The sequence below is a fragment of the Neodiprion pinetum genome, chromosome 3 (assembly GCF_021155775.2).
Source record: "Neodiprion pinetum isolate iyNeoPine1 chromosome 3, iyNeoPine1.2, whole genome shotgun sequence".
In the NCBI taxonomy this organism is placed as follows: domain Eukaryota; kingdom Metazoa; phylum Arthropoda; class Insecta; order Hymenoptera; family Diprionidae; genus Neodiprion; species Neodiprion pinetum.
The window spans coordinates 30,077,164-30,104,315 of NC_060234.1; the positions used below are offsets into that span (position 1 = coordinate 30,077,164).

A 27,152-nucleotide genomic window follows, 5' to 3' on the forward strand; every position below is an offset into this window, starting at 1 on the left:
ATGGATTTTTGATGAAGGGATATCCGGGCACTGAAAATGGGAATCTCACAATATCTGAAGGAGGTTGCTCTTTCACGTGGGAGAATAATTGAAAAGAGTATTGGTAGGAGAATTTTCCAAGTCCCCCCTGGTATAATGTAATCCTCGGATATTAATGTATAACACATACATACACACACATGTGTATTATATGTATGCAATGACACTGGTCCCGTGCAGATTTAGATGAGTTTGGAACGTATATGCCCGAATAAACGTGCTTATTAATTATTTGGTACGAGGCGCGTATACGTACATAGGTATACTCGTAAACAGGTATGGTGGCGTGTTTCGAGGAAGTGATATCGGCTTGATTTCCTGCAATTCGGACCCTATTCGAACGAGGTGGTGAGCGCGGTTTATTGCCATTTCGTTGCCTAGCTCATGCTCGTTGGAAAATAATTCGAATAGCTCGACCGCGAGGCGGCGAGGGTGCGGTGAACGTAAGTTTATTCAACCGACCGGTACTCCCACACACGCTTGCGCCACCCTGGGCCCAAGTGCATCGAGTACAGACACAAATGCCGGTGCAGCAAAGGCATTCGTCGAAGAGAAATGCGGCGCAACCGGCAGGCGAAAACGAGCGTTGGACAATGCCGGCAGTGTAATGCAATCTTGATGCTTCGAAATCAAGCACAGAGAGGGTATACAGATGATGAATCCCATTCACCGGCGAGATGTTCACTTTGTATTTATCACGGGGGTCCGGCTCGCTTGTCTCGGTCGGCGTCATGTCGCGGTTACATTAATTACCCTCAACCCGCGATTGTCGAGGGTAACGAGGATACGGGACACCGGGTTTCCCGGCTCCGGGGTGTCGAACGGACACCGCTTTGGTGGCCGAGGACTGCCATTGATAGGAATAACTCTGTTCGCCACATTTGAATAAAGGATGGGACGCCCGCCGACGGTTCTGCACCCGTAGCTCCGACGGCTCTTGGGTAAACACAATTTGGCAAGGTCCTTTAAAAATACCGGCTCTGGATACCGGGGCGTGAAATACTCTCAGAGTCCTTCTCTCTGTTTGCGCCTTCCTTTTCTTTTCCATTCTCGTTCCACAGGTTGTCTTGACAAATTTCGCCACGACTCAATCTTTGCGCTTTACTTTTCGAACGACTGTTTTTACTCGGGTTAAACGCGGATTTTCCTGCCGTACGACGATCGCAACGCGCATCGAGGATAGGGACTTTCGATTCACAATAGCGCAAGAACGGTTAACGTTTAAATTAAGAACAAACCTCGCGTTAATTATACAATTGACTGTGTATATATGCGTGACGTGAATCAACAGACCTTTTTTTTGTGCATTTGAAAAAAAAAACAAAATTCCCAACATTTTCAGACTGTCAACGTCATTTGATATCTGCGGGTTATCCAAAATTCCAGCTTTTACGGCTAAATGAGATTTGTAGAACTTGGGTAGGCAAAAAAAATTAAATTTTCAGGGTGTGAACATCGGTTTTTAGAACCGTCGTTCTTGTATCTACGTACAATATCGTCAGGAGCCAGACAAGTTCTACTCGCAAATGTTCACGATGGCCACTGATAGTCCCTATATGAAAATTTTTTATCCTTGTGTACGGTGAAAAATGAATATTGATTGTGTTGCGGCACGGAGAGAATTTTCTAGTATAGTGCTAATTTCTTACCTTAACCGCAAGACATTACAGTTCTGGGTGAAAGACGACAACAAGTTTTGTAACTATAAAGAGAAAATCTTGTAAAGTTATTTTTTCTTTGTGGTCACTCGTACTATATCTTTTTTACAACTATTGCGATAATTTAATGCCGATGCAAGAATAAATTGATGCTCAGGTCTTATTCACCTGTTCAAATGTATCAGACCGATTGAACAGATTTATAATTTAGCATTACCAGGTATAATTAAAGTAAACAATTAATTATCGTACCATATTCACCTGCAATTACAATAATACTGAAACCGTTATTGTAACGATATTAATTTTACGACAACTTTCCAGCTACTGTAACAAATGAGATTTTTCTCCGCGTTCAATGAATTGGACGTCCGCCTTCAATCTCGCGTCGCGAAAGATACTTAAAGAGTGGAAAAAATCTCTCACCAGAAGACAATTGCGACGGTTATTTGACAGAGCTTTTCCGAGGTTGCACCGCTGCAACGAGTCTACAGTACGGGAAGATGTAGAGCAGCGGAGGACGAGACGATACCCTGGGGAATATGGCGGTAACGAGAGGGATGGAAGATCCGTATGTTGGTACGCAAAGAACGACAGGCATGTGCGCAGGCCGCGGCTTTGCAAACAAGGGAAATGCTCGGGTCAAGTGTTTTGACTCCGATGAAATTCCGTCCCGCTGGAGATTCCGGTCCACTCGCGTTGTTAATCCGATTCCGTTTTTCTTTACTTGATTTCCTTCCTTTCTTCCCTTGTTTTTTTTTTTTATTTTTCTTCTTTTTTTTCACCACTCTTTCCGTCTTCCTCTTTCTTTCTGTTCCCCACTTTGCTTTCCTCGTCTTCCGTTCCTCTTGTTCACGTCTGTATGAGCCTCGCTACGCGTCATGCATCTTACGCGATACGTGTTTATGATACGCACGCGAAATAGGAACGATATTGTCTTATTACGGCTTTTTACCCACCGCGTGCTTCGTAACCATTCCAGCTCGTTTTTCAATCAGACTTTGCGAGCCGCCTCATACATCACAATTTCGTACCATAAGGTGGAAGTACAATCAGCAGATATCTATCGCTCTCTATGCCTTTTTTCAGGTTCGTTGGAATCAGACCAACTTTTCGACTCGTTGAAACACGTATGTTTTACAATTGTTATCTAACTCGAGTTACAGATTTCTCTAACGCTTTGATTTTTTTTTTTTTTACATCTTTTGTAAAAAATGATTACAAGACGACTCGATCATCTGTTTACTTCATTCATTTATAAAATCAAACTAATTTTGGTATATCTTCAAGTCTTTCGATACATCTGCGTCACTTTGGCAATATTACGTGTCATATATTACAGTAGGATGTAGTTTACATGCACTTATTGTTCGTAATGGGATAAGCCTGGATCGACTTCTTGGCTTCAGCATTCGTCAACGATCAATTTCTTGGAGCTTTCTGTACTCAAAGCCCATTCTTGAACGTTGTCATAACAACGTTGCGGGCAAGCGAGGCGATTTGAAGGAAATGGCAATAATTTATCACAGATATATCATCGGACTCTTTTATACCGACCGGCAGAGGAAATCTTGTTCCATAAACGAAGCGTGTGCATCTTTTATGGCCAAAGCGTCAAGCTGAGTGAGCAAAATATGTTACGGCTGGTCAATTCGATACAGCTGTGTCTATACGTAATGGAGAATAATGCTTCACACCGCTTCAGAGAAGAACGAGAGAATTACGGTTGTTATATTTAAAACTTCAATTCACACGCGATGTGAAATTTTCCCATTTTTTTTTCCCAACACCGACTTTTATCACTGGTAATAAGTCCGCGTGTGATTGGGTTGGTGAATAATGTTGGCATTCTTTGAAGTCAAAGAATTCTTCCTATTGCATTCTCCTTATTGATTTATTCGTTCATCTATTTATTTTCCTCGTCGATTCTTTTTTCGTTTTCGTTTTCGTTTTCTTTTCACGCCTCTCGAAATCGGTATAGATACGACTTCAAGCCGCATACCGCGTCACTTCACGAGACCAGCATTAAGCGCGTTGGCACAGGGTGTCACGAATCAGGATCACGATAACTTTTTCCCTCGGCGTATCATGTATATTTAAACTGTAGTCAGGCCGCAGGTTATTTCCATGATTGAATTGGTATGGAAAACAAGCGTTCCGCAAAAGTTTATGTTTCTATCTTGGTATTTAGTCTTCATCCCCCCCCCCCCGCACGATGGGTGCAGCTGTGTGCAACGTGAGTCACACAACGTAAAAGGCACAAAGAGCAGAGGTAAACCTGGTCCACATATCCTTCCTTCGCGTACTTTCAACTTGCTCGGAACGGAATTCCTCTAGCCAAGCAGATACCTTTGTATAATTTGAATTTTTATTGAGACAACGTTAATCTTTCACTCTTCAATCCCATCGCGCATATACTTACATACACACACAGACACACATGCGTCCGCAACCTGAAGCACAATCGCGTTTACACGCCGAAGACGTAATTCGACCCTTCCGCACGATGTGAATAAGGTTCTCTGATAATTCCATTCGCGTTAATCCAATCCAGTCGCGACTCAAACAGACTTCACGAATCGCCGTCTGCGGACTGCGGTAAGTATCCTACAAAGTTGCAGTCTGGCCGGTGTTTCGGCGCCAAGAAAACTCAATGAACCAACAGAGTGTTTGCGCCAGGCATGTTCGCCCCACCCTTTCAACATTCACGCTACCTTCGTGTAAACAGGTATTTGGTTATGGCGGGTGTTTGCAGTTGAGGTGAGACGCGACCTGGCAAATATAACCCTTCCGTATGTCACACGCCCACATTCAGTGGTCCCCCGCAATCGGCGGTGAACCTTAAAGGTGCGAGAGAGAGTGGGGAAGGTGTGACCGACGCTAATAGAACCTTTTATCGAATGGTCCATGATTACGAGCCTTGTAACTCCGACTGTCGAATTTTCACGCCGTTAGATGAGTGCACGTGATGAAAATCAAAGCCGACTTCATCGTTCGTGTGGGAATCAACGTGGTTTACGATTCTGCATCGTCGGCTGAGAATGCGGTATTTCATTGCTGGTCGCGATATGAACTAAATTTGGATCAAATCATCGTATTTACTGATACGAAGAACGTGCTTTAAAAATTTGTTCATCGCTACTACGGCGAATAATCATTATTATTACTATTTTTTTCTTTTTTTGCGCAAAATATTCCTAATCGCCTGAATTACTACACGTCTGACATTAACATTTGGCTATCTGATGCGTATAATTTTTTTTAACACCTGTCTATAGATTCAATTAATTGACGGATTTCAAAGATGCGATTGAAGCATCGATAATCCACCTGCAGTACTCGTCATTTGATTGGATTCGTGTATGTACAGATTGGAATAGTTATGTGCTCAGAATTAACGAGCTTGTACATTTTTTTCGTGATATTTAGGACTATTCTATAAACATAAATATTTTTTCCCTATTGAAAAGATGAATTTTGAAAATCATATAAAACTAGAAATGAGAATTAGAATTACACGATTCTTTTTTCAACCGTACTAACTGCAGATTTTTAACTAGAAAACATACTTAAACGAAGGGACAGTCTTCGACATATTTTTTATCAGATAGGTATCAGAATCGATGACAAGACCCATTTCTTAAAAAAAAGTCTGACGAGTGAAACATTTGTTGTGGATTTTCGAAATGTATGTCCACTCGAATTGGCAACCGTTTTGAAATGGTTATGCTACACGCACGTTATACGAATTAAGGGTAAGAATTTAGTATATAATAATAATTTCGCGGATTATTCTCGATAAAATCCTAGTACATATTGTTAAAATTTCACTTTGTATAACCACATTTCGTTCCCATGTCAGTTACGTCGAAGAGAGTAATACTTACGTCAACGTTAATGCCGGCGATGGGGAAGGTCTTTGTCGCGGGTGAGTCCTTCGGTGCAAATCGGTAAAACTCGTGGTTACCCCGGTACCACTTGACCGAGTACAGCGGTCTGTCCTGCAGGTCGTAGCGGCATCGTAAAATCGCTTCCTGACCTCTCTGAACAACCTCGGGCAGAACTTCCAGACTGACGTCCCGCAGGCATCTCACACCTTGGAAAATAAAAGGGTAGAAAGGATCAGAGAGGGTTGCCGCAGCTGCCGCCTCCGCGATTAGAGACGATGATCCGGTCATTAGTCTAGTTTTATTTAGCATACGAGAGCCGCGGCATCGTCAGCGGGTAAACAGCAATATCAGGGAATCGTAATTCCCGGAAAGATTATCGGGGAAATCGATGCTCGTGCCGGTCGCATCGATAATTCTGCAACGGCGGCTTTCCGGTCTCAAGATAGGTTATAACGCGTTCGAAACGCCAGCCGGCTAGCATTGGATAAAATTTGATTTCTAAAGTAATACATACCGCATATACCCCATTACCCATATATGGAACGCATCCGCGTGAAGGCGAGGGGTGAGCTTAGAACAAATGAATTTGCATTCGCATTTCGCTTCACAGCCTCGCCGCGCCGCTATGATATGAATGGGAAAAAGCTCTTTCGGATGGTTACTTTGCCCGATATTTTTATTCCCGTCATGAACTCATACAAAAGAATTTCTGGCTTTATTACGTTAAGTTTGCCGTGCTCGAGGGAAGTTAAATTTTCTCCCCGCCTCCGCCATCCGCCTCTTCGCCGACGGGAAAAATAAAATAAAATAATTATCTTCCCCTAAATCAGTTTACATCGCGGGTAAGTAAGTATATGCTGGCAATATAACGCTGCGACGAAGCCGTGCGGTCTCCCATAATAAACCATAACCAATAAGCCGGCCGACCGCGCCATGTTTCCTCGCCCTGCGCTTCAAAAGTTCCAGCTAATCTTCCCTGTTTCTCAGCTGCGAACTCAGCCCGGGTACTTAGTAACGGTGAAAACTTGTTTTTTCCTTTTTTTTCGAGCGTCGAATTACTCGCTTATTACTTATCATGGTGGTACCGTTGCTGCAGTGCCATGGGTATCAACTTGGCGGCGCCTTCCAAATACCTTATAGATATACCTATGAAAAGCTGCGCGGTTGAGCGTACTTTGGGATACAAGATGCGTTCACGTTATCTTGACAATAAGCTATACCTAGGATTATAATACGATAAAAGGATCTCGACAGGGAATTATCTTATTATCAGCCCCCTCCGAGTAATCTATACCGGCGTTTCTCGCTGTGACTGTCCTCGTTCATTTTGTTCCTTCTTGATAGGGCTTAATTTAGGATAAACCTGTGTCTCATTGAGTGGTTCTTGACGCGAAGCCCCTTCTCCGCGATAAAAATGAGTCCTCGTTAATCCAGTTATATAAAGCTTTACTGCGGACTAGAAATAAAACCTAATTGGACAATTTTCGTTTATTCGAAGACGCTCGAGCTGCAGGAAAATAGGATTTGCTATTCTCGTAGAATGTTCACGGAGTCTCCTACTATAATTGGACGTTACTGTGATCATTTTTTCGGATATGATATCCACATTATACACACAAGTTTTTACGACGGGTCATTTGAAAACACCGACGCGGATCTTGTTCTCACGTCGGATTTCCCTCAGACGCGTCTCGCGCCGCAGATATCACCCATATACCCACATAGATATACGTTGGGCGAATCTATGAGCCAATTCGTGCCAAGGCAATGTCTTCCAAGGCGGGCCAATCGCCGAGAGGATCGATAATTTCGCCGGGTATTCAAGTAAGAAAGTAATAACTTAAGTCTGAACTAGAAATTAGACCGGGTGCGCTACGCTCGGTTGGATACTTTGAATCCCGCCGAGCGCCAACAGTAAAGCAATTTAGACTTTCTCCAAGTTATATCGTAGTCGGCGCGATCGAGCTTATCTCGCGAGAACTTCTTTTTCTATGCGTGATTGTGAAAATCTGCGATGCAAACGAGAATTGCACGGCATGTGAAAATCGGTTATGCTATTTTTTATACTCTGGCAATTCAATTCGAGATCGGCGTATACGCGGCATGTAACGCGGTCGTATTTTTATGCCCTCCCTTCACATTTCTCCACCCCTTTGCTTGCGCAGGGATGATACGCGTCTTGGACTGTAAAAATTTTCCATTTTTTCAAGACCGTTCCAACTCAAGCATGGCAATTTTCCATACACCCAACAACCTTAGAAAAAAGAACACAATTTCAAAAATTTACCTTCACGTTTCATTCCTCGTCATTTTTTTTCTTTCTTTTTTTATCCCAGCATTTCGAATCTATCAATCAAAATTAAACTCAACGCGTAAAATTGAAATCGATAAATGACGAGGAATACACAATTTCGTTTTAGTAATTTATAGAAACATTACAAGTACTTGGAAGAATGCACTCGACTCAGGACACGAACCGATCGTTTTGTTCAACTGCAAAATATGATTCGATTCATTTTGAAAAAAATTCCCGGAATTTGTCGTCACCGAAGGGTCGAAGGAAAAATTTTCATCCTCAGCGCGAGAAGCTGGGCCAAATTTGTATCGCAATTTCCCGCTCAGTTATCTCCCGCGCTCTGATCGGCGATATATTTCAGGCACTTTCACCCCGGCTGCGTTATCTTTCCCTGAAATACCAGAAGGAATTCTCTACTCCAACCCTTCTCGTTCTTTTCCTCGGTTCGTTCGCTCGCTTGAACGCGAGAGGCTCTGACCATTCGAGTCACCTGAGTCGAATGCCAAATAACCAAATAACAAATCGATATTCCGATCGCGTCCCGGGATATCACGTTCACAATGTCGCCATTTTTATTGATATGTATACAGATAGACCCTGGAAAACCCGAGGCGTAGATTATTTCCCCCCCTTGCTGGGTGGTTAAGCATTTCTTCGGGGAGTCGGGCGACGTCTTGTTGTTGTGCCTTTTACCCCGACCGTCGTAAAAGAGCTTTTCCCCGAGATTTCGCTAACTACTATAACTATGAGGGGACCGGGAACACCCGGGTCGCGGTTGCGGGTAAAATTAAAACTTTTCCCGGGGGACCTCTTCATTTTTCTAAGACATTAACCGGCAAGTACCTCGTAGGCCCCGAAACCAACCGGGGATCCACTAATCCCTGAATTAAACCCAAGAAATCGATACTCTGCGATATGATGTATATATTCCTGACAAACAAGTTCAAAAGAAATATCGTTAAATGAAACGAACCCTTGGCCCGTTACGTTTGCATAAATTTATAAGTGAAAAACAAAAACAAATAATCTTCTTTATTCTAAGAATCATCCTGCATACAAAACTCCACGGGTGGACTGGGGTGGTGGGAAAAATGTAGAACGATCAGGAATAGAAGTTGGAACATTCAAAATTTGAGTTCAAAATACAGAAAAGTCATCGTGAACAAAGATCGTGGTACATGGAAAGCCATAAGAATACGAGAATAGTACAATTCTGACAATTCAGTATTCTGGTTTTCTACACTTTAGATTTCGACATTTTAGCGATTCTGTAACAGACATTTTTTCATCTTTGAAAATTGGATATTGTAACTTTTCTATATTTGAATCTTTTTTAGCCCCGCCTTAAGCCACAATCAACTAAAATCATATTTCGACACTATAATGATTTAATTTATCTTCAACTTGAGTTCATAGCACAAAAATTTTACGTGAATATATTAAAAAGCTTGTGCACGTTTGAAAAGCTGCAGTTCACTGGGATGAAAATTCCGCAAAGTTCCCAATCGAGCTAACATCTTTAGAATAACAATAATGATAAAAGAAACAACGAACCGTGGTTGTGTACCTGCGGAAAGACGTACGGTAATAAATTCGCTTGGCGGGCACATACGAGTGCAATATCCCTTAGCACATAGACGTTTTGTAGGTATAAAACAGCATGTACACACCAACGCCTGACAAGTTTCCCGGTTATTCTTGAACGCGAGACAAATGAACAGGGTTTGGGTCGAAGTCAGATTTGGACGCTGCATCATCTGGCAAGCAGATTTCATTTTGTCGGTACGAGGACGCGCGAATACCCATACATACGATAATAGTCAGGAAATTTTTTTCTCTCGGTCAAAACTCAATATATATATATATATATATATATATATATATATGTATGTATGTATATTGTATACGTATATATACCTGGAGTAAAACGACGGCGTTGAATTTGGTCCGCATGGGAGGATTCGAGAGCCGCGGCTGGTCAGCGGGACTCGGCATAAGTACGGTTTCAACAACAGCGCGTAATTGTAATGGTGGGTCGCGTAAATAATGCGTTTCGTGCGGAGATAAAACGAGTAACTGAAATTGCTATGTTTTACAGCCGGATTAGTGGTCCTACGCAAGCGACAGCAATTCGGCGGATGCAATATGTCCCCTTTGTTTGACGCATGTCTGCCCGCCCCGTCAGACTGTGCGGCTTATAATGCCTCTACACGTAGAACTTAGGCGTGCAACACACCTCCGCGAGTCGTACGTTGTAGGTGTAATATAGCTGTAATCCAGCTAGGCGTACACAGTTGCGAAAAACAGTGAAATCGTACGATCGAGAAATGAATAACAATATATGAGCGTAATATAATACTTGGATCACGAGAGATGCGCGCATGTCATCGAAGGTGAAAAAAGAAATACAACTACGTACTTTTGTATACGGTATTCGAAAAGCGTCCTTTACTATTTTACGTCCTCTCGTATATATGCGAGGACGAAGAAAACGTTCCTGAAAAAGAATCGAATAAAACGACGAACATGGAAGCAGAGGAGAAAGAGATGAAGAAAAAATGTTGGAAACAAAAAATCAAACTCGAAGGTAAAGTACCTAAGTATAAGAATGAAGCGCATCTCAGAATTTCCGTTGTACGATTCTTCAAGCATGAGACGCGGCCATCAAAATTCGTCTAAGCTCTCGCTTTTGAAAGGCATCCAGACTTTCCCGCTTTTATCAACCGAATTTACGGTACAATTACTTGGCTCCTAAATTATTCCTAACTTATCCTTTGAGTGGGCAAAACATGACTGCTTGATAATTTCGGAGTAATTATATCAGTGCCCAGTTTTTGCTCGTCTATTCCTTTCGTTTCAATGAACGTAAACTAAAGTTGGATGATCCGCACGCCATGCCTATGTATTACATACCGTACAATAGGCGTGTTAAAATAGTCACGCGATATTGACATACGTGCATATAACGCGAGGTGAAAAATGTGGTGCATATGACCGAATTATTGAAAAATGTCAATCCAATTCGGCAAGTATCCGCCTTTTGTTCAAACTCTGTTGTACGAGTACACACGCCCACACCACACAGACACATCCGATGTAGAAATTCACTTCGGTTTAGCGTATTTGAATTTATCTGTTGGATAGGCAAAAGGGTTTGCTTCCACGGCGAGAGATAGAGAGAGAGAGAATTGAACGCGTAAATATAGCTGCAGAAATTTCTATATTTTGTTGATATTTATCCACTTGGAAAATTTGTTGCAATTATTTTTCTGCTGCAAGGTTGTTATATGCTAGGTATAATCATTTCGTTTTTATACCAGAGACAAATTTAATTACGAGGAACGTACGTTTCACGGTTCTGTATCGTCTTTTTTTACACTGCAGAAAAAATAAAAAGAACGAATGCGGTTCAAAGGCAAAGGTAAAATGTACGTTGCGGGTACGGGAACGCAAGAGTTTATTAGTAACTCCATACCACTATCTTGCTTTACCATCAATCGTAGAGGGGTAATATTTGTAACGTCAACGGAGAAGGAATAGCCAGTCGACCCCCGGCGACATCTCTCTGGATTCCATGATTTCATATCACGAAAGCGGTACAACCGGAACATGGTAATGCGTCTGCGGTGCAAAGGAAAGCCGGAGACTCGGTAGTAAATGAAGTATGTACACGCGTTCCTGACGTATATACAATATACGTATAGGTACGCGGTTCGTTCATTAGAATTCGGGGGGATTGAGGCAAGAGCGCAGCGGCGGAGTCAAGCTGCATTTGACAATCACAGCGTAATAATGGATTTCTGCATACAATTTCTCGCGTATAATTAACAAGCGCTGCTGGGGATGGGAGCCTCGGAAACTGGTTTCGAAGTAACCCGTATGGACCGCGGAACCGGAAAGCCAATTGGATCAAATTCGGCGGCGCAGAGACGTGAAACGCCTTTGAATATCTCTGCGAATCTGTAAGTTTCTCTCGGAGATAGATCCTACAGGATACCGCAGATACTCCGGATCTCGTTGATCGTGACAGTCCACAGTTTGTGATTTTCCGAGGTTTGGTGCTACGCCGAAGAAGAACAACGCGAGGTTGCGTGGCTAATGTTATCTACCCTTTTGCGCGTGGAAAAAAAGCACGGAGAATCTCTCTCAACCTCATCGCCGTTTTCCCCCCGTACGTACGTTACACGGTGAAACAAAAATTGGGCCACGGACACATGCGTCGGGATAAAAAAAAATTTACGTACGTAGGAAAAACGTACCGGGGAAAAAGTATCGATAAATTATTATATTTCGTTGTGTACGCGGCTGGAGCGTTTAAATACCGTTCACCAGCGAAAACATGCGCAAAACTTTGCGAAGCGATGACCTACGACCCCCGATTAATGATTTGGGAATTACAAACAGGGCCGTTGAGGCTTTTTACCGGTCAGCGAACACATGCGTGCGGCCATTAAACGCAAAGGTACGCGCCTATAGATACGTGACTTGTTTTTTTTATTAGCGTGGTCCATTAATTAGGAAGGGGGGGGAGGTTTCAAGCATGTAGAACCCGGTGGTTCTCTAGGCGTACGTATGCCGGCTACGTGCGCTGAACTCGCATTGAATCCCCACTCAAAATTCTGCACCTGCCCCCCGGTGCACACGGGGATCATAGGCAGAGAGCCTGGGGTGTGCAGTTTCAACTTTCTCCGAAGCGAAACAATGATTTCAACATTTTTTGCCCCGAGTTGGGACGGTCGGAAGTTTGCCGGCGATATTCACCGGGGAGTAATTAGCGAGGGATCTAATAAAACCTAACACCTAAGTGCGGTAACCCGGTTTTGCCCCTCGCGATATAGAATAACGCCGCACCGGCCGGTGTTGGTCTGCACGTATCTTTGGTGGATGCGGATTTATGTGTCTGGTCCGAAGCAACGAGACCGTAAGGCGATTAATGTAATAGGCTGCAGAATACTCGGATGAACAATCCCCCGCGAATTACTCGTTATTGTTATCGTTAATTCCGATCGTATATCATCCGCCTTCGGAAGTTGGACGTTGTTCAAGAAGAAATTTCCATCGTCTCGCGGGGAAAGCAGTTTCTCAGAGACAATTTGCCAACTGGTTTATGGATTCGATCGATCCGTTTCCGAATACAGCTCGTTTTTTTTTTTTTTTTGTTTTTTTGCATCTTTTCGTTTCATCTCAGAGAAACACCGCGCATCCGCAGGTATCTCGTTGCCACGAAGAGAAAAACGTGTACGTACACAAGCCTTTTGTTTCCGCAATTATGATGCCCGAGCTTTGAGCGCTGCTGCATTGATCTGATCGAGTGGCGCTTTGAGACCACTCAGTTATTCCCATAAAGGGGTTTCATTGAGGTTCCGAAGTGCAGTTTGACAATGAAAAGGCGATTAACGAACTGCGACCGAAGCGAGAGACGAAGTTAGCTGGCGCGTTGAACATATCTATCCAAGCAAATGTTTGGAACGAAATGAGTTAATACCGTTGTACATAAAGGATGAAAGCATGCACGAGAGGCGCGGCGAGTCATAAATCCCGGCACGTTAGAGGGGTAGGTGCCTATTTAAGGTGCGAGTCGAGGGTATTTCGGTCCGGCGGAACGACAACAATTTAAATTAAGAAGAAGGGAATGCGAGGCCCCGAGACAACGAGAGACGATCATCTCGGCGAGATTCCTCGAAGGTTGCAATCCGACTTTCGACAGTCGCTAGTCGGTAGAGCTCGCGCGCAGGGATTCGCCCGTTATTATATTAACGTAATCTTCTCAATGCAAACAGCCGTACGTCATCGCGTCACCAGAGGCGTTTCCGGAACTGCGACCGACCCTTGGGCAGACGGTTCCCAAAAGTTCCTTGCACTGCAGAGCCCGGCATTATCACTGTATACCTACTATATGCCGAAGTTTACATATCCCACAATAGGCCACCCCAGGCTATTTATAACCCGGCACCATATGCTTGCATACGGAGCCTATGTTTGACCCTTTGAAGATACAAACCTCAGACTTGTCAAACAAACACTTTAGCTCCTTCTTAGCCTGTCGTGTAGGTTCGCGGGGTGTGCGCAGCGTTTTGTTCCAGGGTCGCAGTCTGCGGAGCAGAAAAGGAGGCGGTGAGGGTTTACCTACGAAGAGTTCGTACGGTTGGTAGGGAGGAAGGAAGGATGAGAGTGGTTCGTGACGCGCGTCCGCCCGCAGGTTTGCTCGAACGGCTGAACCCGGGCCTAACTAAGCTAACCTCAACGGGCTTCTACTGGGAAAGTAATTGCTCAGCCCTCGAATTAACCTTATCTTTCACCCAAATTAATATTTGCGAAAATCTACAATAAAAACCCTCCCCCGCGTTCCCTCAACTCCGGACGAAGTGTGGTCGCCCGAGGGATGTCGGAAGCAACGATATGAGGGGGCAGTAAAACTCGGGATCGCCCGCTTTTGCGAACAGGATGAGCGGGAGGAAATTTCTTCCGACGTACCGAGCAGACTTTACCAATTTATAGTCCAATTAACTCGGCTGCATGTAGCGCGGTAATAGTTTCACGATCAGTTGTCGACTTTTCAGGAGGTTTCTTTCTTTCATCTTCTTTTTCTTCTGTTTTGCCCTCGCTTCGAAATATACGGATATGCGTGTACACGAACGTCGAGTAATTATATTCAGACTTTGGAGCAACCCTGAAAGCAGTCGTCATTTTCCTGTACTTTTTCACTTCGCGATCTTCTACCTCCTCCTGCTCTCTGTCCGTATTTTCTACTTTCTTAAACCGCCGCGTGAGAGACACACTCCGAGAGAGCATTCCTCGAAATTTGCACACCTCGGTTGAGTGGAATTTTAAGTGCTTCGGCTGAGCGTTGAGCGTGAAGACACATCTACCCTTCGCCGGATATGATTTCAAATTTATCGCGAACCCGGGGGGATGTATCCGTGTATAGGAAGTGGGTATCTACCTGTGAGGATAAAGCGAAGCACGGACATGTGAATTCGAATGGAGGGGAAACGGCCGCGATACCCAGACGAGCGTCTCGAAAAAAGTCTGCGCGTATAAGTGTTACGATGACAATAACGTTGTAATCAAGATACAAAGGAGCCGAGTATATTTCTATTATTTATTCACTGAAACATCGCGGTACGGAAGTGCTTGTTTCCCCGTGTCTTTTCGCTACTTTTCCAATGAATCTTCTCGATCCCGAGGCGACGGCGCATCTTCTTTCTCAACTTCTTCATCTCTCCTCGTGTCTGCATGGAGCGGTCAGCTTGTTTATCTACTCACAGCCGCCAAGTTGATCGTAAATTAATGTTCCGAATCTCGTTCATTTCATAGCAAACAAAGGCTAGTCGTGTTTCGCCGTTTCACAGAGTACACATACCTATTTCCCGATCGTCTTGAACTCAGGCGAGAGCACTTACGCAAATTATCTTTTCCGGCAGCATTCGAGTGTCTCAGTGATGTATAAAATGCACATTCGCAATGTGCATGATGTAACAGCTGAAATAGTCGTAATTTGATACAAGAATTCCTTTTCGCATTACAATTAGGACAAGAAACGAACTTTCGCGGAGTTGCGTCTTCACGTAAATCGTACATTACACTGATGAGAACGGTGTAAGGTTTCTTAACAGAGTAGAAAGACTAAGTACGTGGCAGTGGCACTTGTGTCGAGGAGATAAATGGGGATAATTGTATGTACGATGATAAGTGAGTCTACGTGTGCGCGAGGTAGCGAGGTGTCAGCGCGCAAAATCCCCAAGTTGGGCACAGCGCTGGCTAGATGTATTATATATATATGATATATGATATATATATATACACATATTTACATACATACATATATATATATATATATATATATATATATATATATATATATATATATATATATACACACGCAAGCTGCATACTCACGAAGGTATATACTGCGAGGTATGAATGAGCGATGAAGTAATCCCTTAGTCCTTCCGATATCCTTTTAAAATCTGCATATCGTTCGGAGCAGCTATTGAAAAATGATCGTAGATCAGGTGTAAAGTGCCCTGTTCAAAGCGTTGGAAAAATTTTTCATTCAATTTTCACCCTGCAGCCCAGCTGGAGGTATAACTAACTGTAAACCACGTTCACTTTATATGCATTACATATCCGCGTAGCGTGTGAACGCTTTTTACCCGCACGTACAGGAATAATCCTGTTCTCAATATTGTCATTTAGGCAAAGCCCTGCAAGCCTGGAATTTTCATTAAATTAAGACGTTTTCTCTCCTCTCTCTATTACATACCCTCATCCCTCAAAATTAAGGCTGATATTGTTGCGCTTTATTTCGGGCACCTTTCGGCGCTTCTTGATCACCATTAGGTGGGCAGAGACCGGTTCATATTTCTTTCATTTTAATTACTGCATTATAAGGCTGGAGCGCAAGGTGGCGGCAAAATTAACAGGAAGCGAGAGAATAAGCGGCGGGTATTCTGGCTGCCGCGGGTCGAAAGGGCAAGAATAACCGACAACCTCCTCGTGAGCGACTCTCTATACCCGCTCTTGTTTTTACGGATTCCTTCAACCTCGGTCTCGGTTAGTATACCTATTTACAGTTCAGAAATTAGGTTTTCGTTGTACGTAATATGGGACCCGGAGTGGCCGCGACCTCGTGGTAGTCGTAAAGGGGGAAACGAGAAAAAGGGAGTAACGAAAAGAGTGTAAGGATCGGGCTGGGACGGGGAGAAAAGGAAAGAGGGAGCGAGAGGGAGCGAGAGAAAGGTGAAGAATAAAAAAATTATTGTACCTGCCCGTCGCGTAAGTCGGTTACTTTTGATATTATAACCCGGACAAGTACTAATCGCATCAATCGAACGATCCGCTCGGATCCTGCAGCCGAAGTCTGTGAAAGCGATCGCTTTTATCCTTGATACGAAATTATAGTCGGAGCCTTATTCAATATCCGCGGGTACACCGGCGATAGTTGTACGCGTGGAATTTTCATCCCACGAACGGCGAAGTCGAAGGTCGAGTGGTGAGAAAGGACTCGAGCATGCACGGTGTCATCCGTTGTCGGGTAATCACATCCTGCAGCGAAGGTATATCCTTTCAATCGCATCACCCAGCCAGATTGAATTTTCGTCAGTAGCGAGCGACACCGAAGCGACGTCGAACTTTGGTCTCCGAATGTAAACAGGAACTTACGTGGGAGTTTGAGTTGGTGGGCGAATATTGATGCTGAACATGTAAACTATTAGCAGCACCAGTGGGTGCCTTATAGTTTCCAACTACGTACGTACATACATACGTAAAGGATTATGGGCATGTGCACCGAGTATGTGCCTATTATATACCTGCGTAGCCCGGGACCCAAACTATTAGTAATTGACTAATTATCTCCTCTATGGTGTTGGACCATGCACCTAGTATAACCGTCCAGGCGGCGGATACTTAGTGAAATACGATTAAGGTGGGTAAAGTTTATACAGCGAAACGCGTCCCGGTTACAATCCTGAGGGTAACACGATGTGCTTGCGTCGGTTCTTGGAACAGTTTTTTCTGTAGCTATACCAGACAAACACTATCATCGATTTCTTACGATCGGAGAGTCTGCATAGTTGTAATCGGAGGAGCTTCAATTTTGAAGCAACGCCTAATTACCGCGATATCTCAACGTTTCTTTGAAGGACGAGATACGGCGTCACAGGTCCGATAATTAACGACCATATTGGCGGAAATAATTCGACGACGGCATCGCGTCGACTGTTTCAGGAGAGGAATTCCCAACGTTCTTCGAAAGCAAATTCACTCGGGGCGGCACCTGCTTTTCACAAATTGGACAACGTTACGTCGTTACAAAATTGTACGAACCCGTGAGCGCAAAAACTTCGACTGCTCACGGCGTTCCGTCTTACTCGGCAATCGTTATGTGCCACTGATATATTTACAGGATTGAACCACTTTGCCTAATTGTGAACTCAACACTACTCTTCGCAATTGATTCACCAAACGACAAACCACCGGTAGATCGTCTATGTTAAAATAAGACTCGTGTATAAAGATGTAAAAGGATGTAAAAAGATACCAGTCCATTTACATTTCATCTTAATAGTTACTAGTTTTAAAACACTCGCTCGCCAAAGCTCGCACGGGGTTGGATGCCTAGTGCAACTGGTTTTTGTGCTCGTGCGATCGCTTACTCGTTGTCAGTGTTTTACCAGATGACATAGTTGTAGGGGAGACTGGGGCACAATGGACCCCCCAAGAAATTCTGGTATTTGCTTCACAGTATACAGAATGAACACTGTCTTTGTGCAAGTGACGCAAACCGAATCTGCCCGTAAGATTTTTTTTCTATATAATGTTACAAATCACGTTTACACATGCATGTAAGTATAACGGATTGTGATTTTATGACAATAAATTTCGCCAAAAAATACCACAGAACCATCAGCTAAGTGCTGACAGATTCGAAACACTACGCCCAGCAATTTTAGCTCTAATTGAACGACGTTATTGTCATGTATTCCTATGTATAGTATGCCAGCCACTCACCAATTGCAATTTGTTGATCCTAGTCGGTCGGTTTTCTTTTCGGATTCAAAATGTTATCTGAAGCATGCACATTGGTTTGATAGTATAAAAAATGACGTTTTTAATAATCAAACTTGTAAACTTGAAAATTAGGCCGGAACGTCAAAAGTTATCAGGTCAAGGACCTGGACAGCCGGAACTACGGAGCGCTTGTCCTGGACGTCGAGTTTCACCAGGAAGTAGACCTGGAGCGCAGAAACTACGCAGCGCTTGGTTAAAAGTCACCAGGTCAAGAACCTGGACAGCCAGAACTACGGAAAATTAGTCCCGAATGTCAAAAGTCACCAGGTCAAGGACTTGGACAGCCAGAACTACGGAGCGCTTGTTCTGGAAGTCGAGTTCCTGCAGGTAGTGGACCTTGAGCGCAGGAATTACGGAGTGCTTGTTCCTGAAGTCGAGTTGCATCAGGAAGCGTACCCGAAGCGCAAGATCCAGGAGGTAGAGTACCCGGTACTCGAAATTTGCGGCGCGCAATTCTCATCCGTCCGCCCTACCGCGCGATTGTTTCCAGACTGAGGAATTCGGCTAGCTGATTTTGGTCGTGACGGTTACTATAGATCGATGACGTCAAGAGAAAAAAAAAAGGTTGGGTGACGTCACTTTCTAAACATCCGAACATCCAAACTTTGGTTTCGAACTTTAATACTATGTATGATGTATGATATGATGTATGATATGATGTATGATGTACGATTATTCTTTGGTTTTCTCCACTATTATCAAGCAATGCTGAAACACCGGACACATACATTTGGTTGATTCTATAAATAAAAAAAAAACAGATTCAATAACAATAATACTAATACTTCATATGATTTTAGCGTTATATTTTCGACCATCCATTTTTTTACTATCATCTGTTAGATGTTATCTTATACACGTCTATTATTTTGAGTTCGTTGGGTAGCTTGGTAAAACACGTGATCGCTACAAAATTACAGCTTTTCCTACCGATTTCTAAATTGCATTCAGGTAACTGATTATTTTCTTTTTGACTTCATCGATTAAATTATCGTTTATGATATTCACGACTTTGTATTGGCTCGAGTGAATCAAATTCATTACGTTTCCATACTCCACTACGCAATTATACCATAGGTGGAAATACCACGAAAGAGCGCATAATACGCAGCGATTAATCTAGAGTAATCTACGATATTCTTCAGCCTAGCAAAGACATACACCAGATATGTAACTTCGTTGAACGTATTTTGTACGTGAACCTCTTGATTTAAATTTTCATCAAATGTTACATCCAGGTATTTTGCAACTTTTTCTCTTTTCATAGACTCATTACCAATAAGAATGTAGTGCGAATATAGTACGAATAATTTCGTCGTTGGAGTTTCAAATGCATTCGAATATGAGAAAGCTTTCGTAGCGCGTAGCAAATTATTAGAGATATTTTTCCTCACTTTGCAAGATGTACATTTAAATACAAAATGCGAAATGATATTCTGAATATACTTTTTACAATGCGTACACGTTAAAAGGTTTTCCGTTAAATTTTTTTTATCCTTGATGCTTTTTATCCGTGACGGGTTAGGTTGGGTTGGGATTACATCAGTTACGATTTACGTATAATTCGAGCTACATCGCTGAAGACGAAGAAGAAAGAAGAGCTGTATTACTATTCAGGAATACTAAAAACTCGTCGTTTTCCATTCCTCTTGGAAATACAATTCGTTCGTTATGAATTTAGATCGCAGAGGGAGAAACCTGAACATGTGAATCGCGTACGCGTTTTCATTCGACGTTATTAAGACGTTAAAACTTCCGAGAGTGTCAAGTTTCGCAAACGCTTTTCCGTCAATGTATAAGGCTCTTTCAGCTGTGGGTACACAAAGTTTAACAGAGAAACGAATCCCGGTTCGATATCCGATTATGTCACATAGTATACCTACACTACGAGTTTCGTGCAACTGCGAATAAAGAACTTCGCAGATACCCGTACTAGCTCTGCCGTTTGAATAAATCCAATGATCTCGAAGACCACGAAACTCGTTGCACTTTATATTCTTTCTCTCTCTTTCGCATAGAATACGGAGATACAGAATAAATAAATCGAATATTCAAGCACGACGTATGTACGGCAAGGTGAGCGTGTTGAAAGTACCTACGTATTTTGAATACATAACATCAATTTCTGCAAATTTTCCAAATAAATCAGACTCCGTCCGTATTTTTGCCATCGAACTGTATTTCTCGTTTTTTGTTTTTCTTCGGCTCTTCCTATCGCCCGGTATAAAGTTATGGTAATTCAGGCTGGCTTATGGTTTTTGGCTCCGAGTGTACCCTTGCGTTTATACGTATGTACCTTTTCGTATAAGCGTTCATGTATGTATAGTACATATATGTACATACCTTCGAACAGAGTTTCAAGCCTCGATTTTTCGCGGCAGACAGTAGCTTTGAATTAATAGATACACTTTTTCAACGCATCTGTCTACCCGGAATGGGAACGGGCAGAACGAATGTCTCTGGCATCCTGCGTCTGCTCTTTCGTGCTAAAATCCGGCCCCGGAATTCGGAAGCTCTTTTTATATCCTCGAGTCGCGAGGACAAATTGCTACGCGCCACGGAGTGCCGAGCGGCGAACCAGTCGATTTGACCATTGATCTCCGACTAACAGCCGGACTTATCACTGTTAACAGATGACGGGGTAGAGTGTACGTGACTTTTACCGTCCTACCCAGAACTTCCCGTTATAAGTGTAGGTGTTAAGCTCCGGAACGCTTCTCTTCTTTTTATTCCCCCATGTTTACCAGCCCGTAAGCTGCGCCCGAATAACCGATTAACTGATACTCAGCTCTCCCTCAGATGTAAACTATCGCACCCACTTCCCGTCATTCTCTTTCATTATCTATTTCTGACACACGGACAAGGAGTTGCCAAGAATTTCACGATGATCGAGATATTTGAAAGATCGCAAGTACGACGATCGAACGTGTCTTCTAGCTTTTTCAAGAATTGTCTCATTTTGTTTTTTAACTCAGCATGAATTTTAAAGTTACACGATTGCTCGTACATGTTCAACCATCCCCAACGAAAATATTTTCCAAGTAAAAATGTGTGAATTACCAAGTATAACACGAGTGGCGCAGGTAAAAAATTTTAGTTCCATTATACTAATAAGATTTTTAAAGAGCGACATCACGTTTGGTCATAACTCCGAGTAAATCGTAGCTACGAACACAGTATAACGTATATCTAAATATGGTCATAACAGTTCTTGAGTTCGGTATAGTGCTTAATGGATTCCAACAATTTCCTGAATGGTCCCATCCTTTTCCGTAACCGTTCCAAGCATCGCTAGAGGGCCGTTACTTTTTGCCCAGATAAATCCTGACTAAACATGCCTCTGCGTCACCAATTTGTTAATCCTCTTTTGAACGGCTACCAAACTCTCCACTTGTTCGTTATACGTACAGGCAACGAAACGCTTTCGGTGCGGAGAATTTAATTCCTGTAATAAACCGGCTGGAGCCGTAGGCATACAAGCGTGGAAACTATTAACTCGCTGCCACAGTGACACAGTTTAATTAACGACACGAGGATACAGAGAAATGATCGCAGAAGCTGATGCGGTAAATTTTCCCGCGGGGCTTGCGAAACCAAGTATGTGCATATTGTTGCGGAAGAAGCGCATGCGGATTACGTTCCAAGGCTAGATGTTGAAAAAGACGTTGACGGCAGCGGGTAATTTTTTGTTTCAACAATCGACGCCTTCTCGTGTCCTTCGAAAATCAAATATCGTCCACTCCGGGTAGTCGATGGAATACGGTCTAGGAATTCAGGGTAAATAACTTTCTCGGAAAACCGAAGGATCATGAAGGAGCCGGCGTGGATCTGGGGTTTCAAACTTGCATGTGAAGGACATGAAATTATTTATAGGGTACTCTCGTATTCACGGTGTTGGCCTCCCGCACCCCGACTTCTCGGCTACGGGCCGTTCGCCACTCCCGGCTCATCTCGGAGCCACCCCTAAAAGTGACGCCGCTGATAATGTCATCCCGTTAAGTCTCTCCCAAGTCAGTTTTGTTTCGCAGCCAAGTCAAAGGATCAGATCTGCGATTATCTAGAGGGCAATACGTGGATACCTACGAGTCGCATTGCCGAGAGAACCGATTTTCGACGAGCTTGCGAGCGCTGGCAGAGCTGCACGCTCCATGCAACATGCATGGCTTGGATAAGCAGCTGGGGAGTTGCGAATAAGTCAGGCATGCACGCGCGTTATGCAACCGGCTCGGAGTCTTCGCCCCTGGGGTGTCTTTAGCCTTTTCGGCGTAACAAACGTCAGACACGTGCTCGAGGGGTCCCGAGCTGAACGCGTAGACGAGGAAAGAATATTCGCGCGGGAAGAAAAAATATGTATTCTCAGCTACTTGTAACATGCGTACGTGCATACGTAATTACATACATACATGCGTACGTAGGCGGTGTTTGTCGTCATTTGCCCCGCGCCCTTTCCCGCTTCCTCCAGAATTTCCTGCCCTGCCCCACGCCGAACCCCCGCAGCCCGCCCTAATAATAAAACAATGAAATATTGCCCAACCAGGTTGAAACCTACACGGAAAACCAGCCCCATCATCACGCCCCTGGATTTAAACAAGAGTCTCGGTACCGTGTATTTATGTGGGTGAATGTTGCCCTCGCGCCATGGGGCCGTATCATGGGTTGTAAAAAGAGAGAAAGAAGAGAGAAAAAGTAAAAACAAAGGGAGACGAAAGAAAAATAAGAACTTTTTATCCGAATCGCCGGCGATTCCTCCGAAACTCTTTGTTTCGCTACAGCTTCGCTTCGTACGTTTATATCTGCCGTAGGTATACGTATAAGGTATATATATATATATACGTATGATCGCCTCGCGGTACGTGGGTGAGAATGAACCTCGGCTATCCATCCTGGCGCCCTGATCGTCGTGTAATTAATTTTAACGAAGGTGCAGGCAGCCCCGACACTAATCAAATACTCATTCTGTGGTGCATTTTCAGTGATCGATCTTAGAACGCTCTCCACCATCTCGGCCTTCTCCACCAAGGGGGAAAAGACGATAATTATTGCGCTTGTCGGGCGACCGAGTAACGCTCGACGTGCCAAATAATTAGAAACCTGTTAAGCCTTGACAAAAAGTGATCTCGTTTAAATTGGCCAAACGCGACTTGGCTGCGAAACGATCGCGCCGCGCCGCCCGAAATTCACCAGCGAATAATTAGTTGACCAGATTTTCTGACCGTAGCAATCCCTCGCTCCCTCTCGCCCCTTTTTTTAATACTCAATTGATCTCTCGATTCGATTGCTTTTTTCTTTCTATCAATTTTGTTTATCTGCTTTTGTTTTTTCAAACTGTCAGCGCTTGACGGACGCGTGAATGAAAACCCTCTCCAAACGCGATATATCACCGAACGAAGGGGGTAGGTATTATTGATGCGACTTGAACCTGACAAAGAATAATAATGATCGGAACGGGGTTTCGATTGGACCGCGACAAACGGACTAGCTTTGCGTACGGTCATTGCATGAATCACCGCGTCAACGTCCTTGCAATATTGTCGTTGCACACACGTAGGTGCAAGCATCCGCTGTTCGACGATGCATTGCACGCGATATGCGCTGCGTGTTCTCTCTGCAATCCGCACGGCACGTGTGCGCATATATTTTGGAATGAAATAGCATCGGTTTCGCCTCAGCGCAGAGTGCATACAGGGTTGAATTCATTTTCACTCCAAGTTACGGGAATGGAGACGGTGAAAATTGCATTTGCCAACGCTTTTTCGTCCGAGTGAATTTATACACTCGAATCGTCCCGCCATTTAAACTACCTGTTCTTACTGTTTCATTTCCTTCTTATTTGATCCTTACTTTTTTCTGACTCTATTTCACCCTCTCTCCCTCTCTCTCTCTCTCTCTTTATATTCTCGCTGAATGAATTGGAACCACTTAAAGTAAAAATATCAAAGCACATGGGGCACATCGGGTCGATACCAAACTTCATTGAAATCGCGTGCTAAGAGAGACGGGGGAAGAGAAATCAATTACCCGCAGGAGTGTAGAAAAATGTTTAAGCTAAGCGTTCAAGCCTACTTTATTGTGGGCTTTGCCAAATTATAGGGTGGCTTCTGAGTTTGTGAGGTGCGTTAGGTTACGTTTGCCTCGAAAGCATTTGACTTGATGCCTTTCGATTAATCTTCGGATCCAGTTCCCTCCCCCACCCCCCCCGCCCCTGCCCCCAGCCCTGCAGTTCTAAAGTATATACACGCACATATATACAAACCTTATATCTCGAGAGAAGATAAAACTTCCAGTAAATCTGTCTGTTACATAAATTCATATACCTGTATGTCTGTACAATATATATATATATATATGCCTACATCTGGTTTTCGGTTGATTAAAAATAATTAAGATAATAAATGCTTCGTTAGCGAGTTTCGTGATGAGAGAATAAAAATTACCACCCTGCAGGGGCTACTTTATACCTACGGATATGATAGACGCATTTTCATCAGCACCGTTATACATAGAACTTCGTGCCGATTAATTATGAGCCGCAGTTACGTGAAATCGCAGTACAAAGTTACGGATGCTATTGCGCAAGTGAGATGAACATGCATATCTATGTCAATATAAATTATCGCTGACCTATTTATCAATATGCGTGTACGTACATCTGATCTGTCAAAGGTCAGTGAGATTTATTTGCGCCGTGCGTCACGCTCAAAGAGACCCAACGTGGCGGCGCCGCGGCGGTATGAAGAAAAGCGAGCAAGAAATGTGTCGCAATTTTTCAAACACGGTACAGCGATCGGCGTGAAAGAAATTTTCGACCCTATCTTGTCAACGGCCCTCTGACAGAGTCTGCACACATGTCTTTACACGGAAGCTGCAGGTTGCTTCGTTCCCGACGGCGAGAGACGACGAGAGCTTTCTCTCGCCGTTACAGCCTTTTTTTCTACCATTTTAACAACCGAATAGCAATTTTTGATACAACCGTAAGCTGTTTGACTTTACATGTGCAGAAAATGAACGAATCTTAAGTCACCTCGCCCCACGCTAATTCGCTTCTACGCTCATCGGGAGTCAGACTCGGATCTCGGGGATTGATGATGTTGTTCCCTAATGTTTGCGGTCGCGCTTTGAGATTATTGTCGTCGTCCCGAGATTCGAATGAGCGTGGTGATAAACTTACCTTGCGAAATAGCAAAAAGCAGAGTAACGCCTAGCCACAGGTGGCGATCCATGGTCTCGAAAGAAATTGGCGAGATTTCAGAGGCGGCTAATGACGGTTCGTCACGGGAAACTGCGGGCAATAAATCCCCCCGCCTTCTTTTCCTCGCGAGTGCAGGGGATTAACTAGGCGAACTATATATCCCCTCGAATTTAGCCAGGATTCACTACAGTGTTTTGGCGCTAATGTCAGAGCATCGTGACGGCGATTTCACCACACTTGCCGCTTACAAGGTGCGCTGCAAAGAGGCAGCGTTACGAGGCGTTCTAATCGCGCGCGTTTCGCACCACCGGACGTCAAGTGTCTTTCCTCTCAATAGCGGATTCACCCCTTCGATTTTTCCCCTTTTCCTCGTTGCTTCGCCAGGTTGGCCCGTTCCCGTCGATTTTAAAAACCCTCCGAGTAAAAACAAAGTCGTCACCCTCGTTCGGGGGGTTGTAACAACGCGTTAATTTTTTTCTTAGCCCGCGAAAACCGCACCGTTTCAAAAACACCTTGTGAAAAAGTAAAAAAAAAATTCAGAAACTCCTTCGATCACTGGACAAACTCCCGTTTCCGATCCGACTCGTCTGGCGAAAGCTCGCCGCGACGGAGAGCCGGAGATTTTAAGTACCGTTGACAGGGTAATTGCACGTATATCTGCACCGGATTGCGACAGGCGAGACTGAGCGTCGCCGCGCGGTGGCTGCTAGCCTCTTTGGATCGCGCGCATGCGCTTATCGCCTTCGCCCCGCGCGCACGCAACAACGGCCAGGCCCATGATCTTATTCTACACCTACCACCACCCACTACCACCTACTACCACACACTCCGTTCTCTGCCTCGGCTGCCTCAACCTCAACCTCCACCCTGTCTGCCCACCTACTCCGAGGACCGAGAGGCTAGAGCACTGGATTCAATTTACTACCAAAACTTTTTGTTGAATAAGGTTTGTTACGTATCATCATTCATCCGCATTAGGCCCATTGTTGGTCTCGTTCGTAGGGCTTAATGCCTAGAATACTGGAAACAGTTCCCTGTTCCATATTCCTTTCGATAAATTGCCCGACTGATATCTTATACCCTGTATCCACCTAATCCACCCACCCCCGCCTCGATCGCGGGCGCAATACTTTATGGAACCTTTACCGATACGCCGATCTTTCACTCTCGCTCTCTATGATCTCAGACTTCCACACGTTTCGTTCCTTTTGCAACTACCGTACCTTCGCGTTCCCCCCACCCTCGCACCCTTAGACCCGATGTCACGACGAATAACGTTATTGAGTGACGGGGACTCTCTTTGTAGGTATATCGTTTTCAATCCCGGCGAACACGGAATAGAATCACTCTTCAAATTCTCTTTGCTCTTGTATCGATGTAGGTTAACTTCTCTTGCGTTTTCTATCAAATTCTTTGACGTTCCTGTGTTTGCTTCATGAGAAACCCAGCTCGATACAACTTCGTACAGACCCTGTATATCGACGCTCTTTGTAGTGCTTGTTAAA

General features: G+C 43.9%; 1 protein-coding gene across 2 annotated transcripts in view; it reads right to left on the reverse strand.

Annotated features, from left to right (window-relative positions):
* Cnb (Centrobin) overlaps positions 1–26,339 on the reverse strand; it is a 77,607-nt gene extending 51,268 nt beyond the window's left edge. For both annotated transcript variants that reach the window (XR_006882338.2, XM_046618713.2), the window contains exons 1-2: positions 25,627–26,339; positions 5,585–5,793 (exon numbers count right to left, since the gene is read on the reverse strand). Coding sequence is in view for 1 of the 2 variants with exons in the window: in XM_046618713.2 (XP_046474669.1) it covers positions 5,585–5,793; positions 25,627–25,678 (261 nt within the window). In the remaining variant the exon portion in view is untranslated. The remainder of the gene's footprint in view (positions 1–5,584; positions 5,794–25,626) is intronic.
* Between the last annotated feature and the right edge of the window lie 813 nt (positions 26,340–27,152).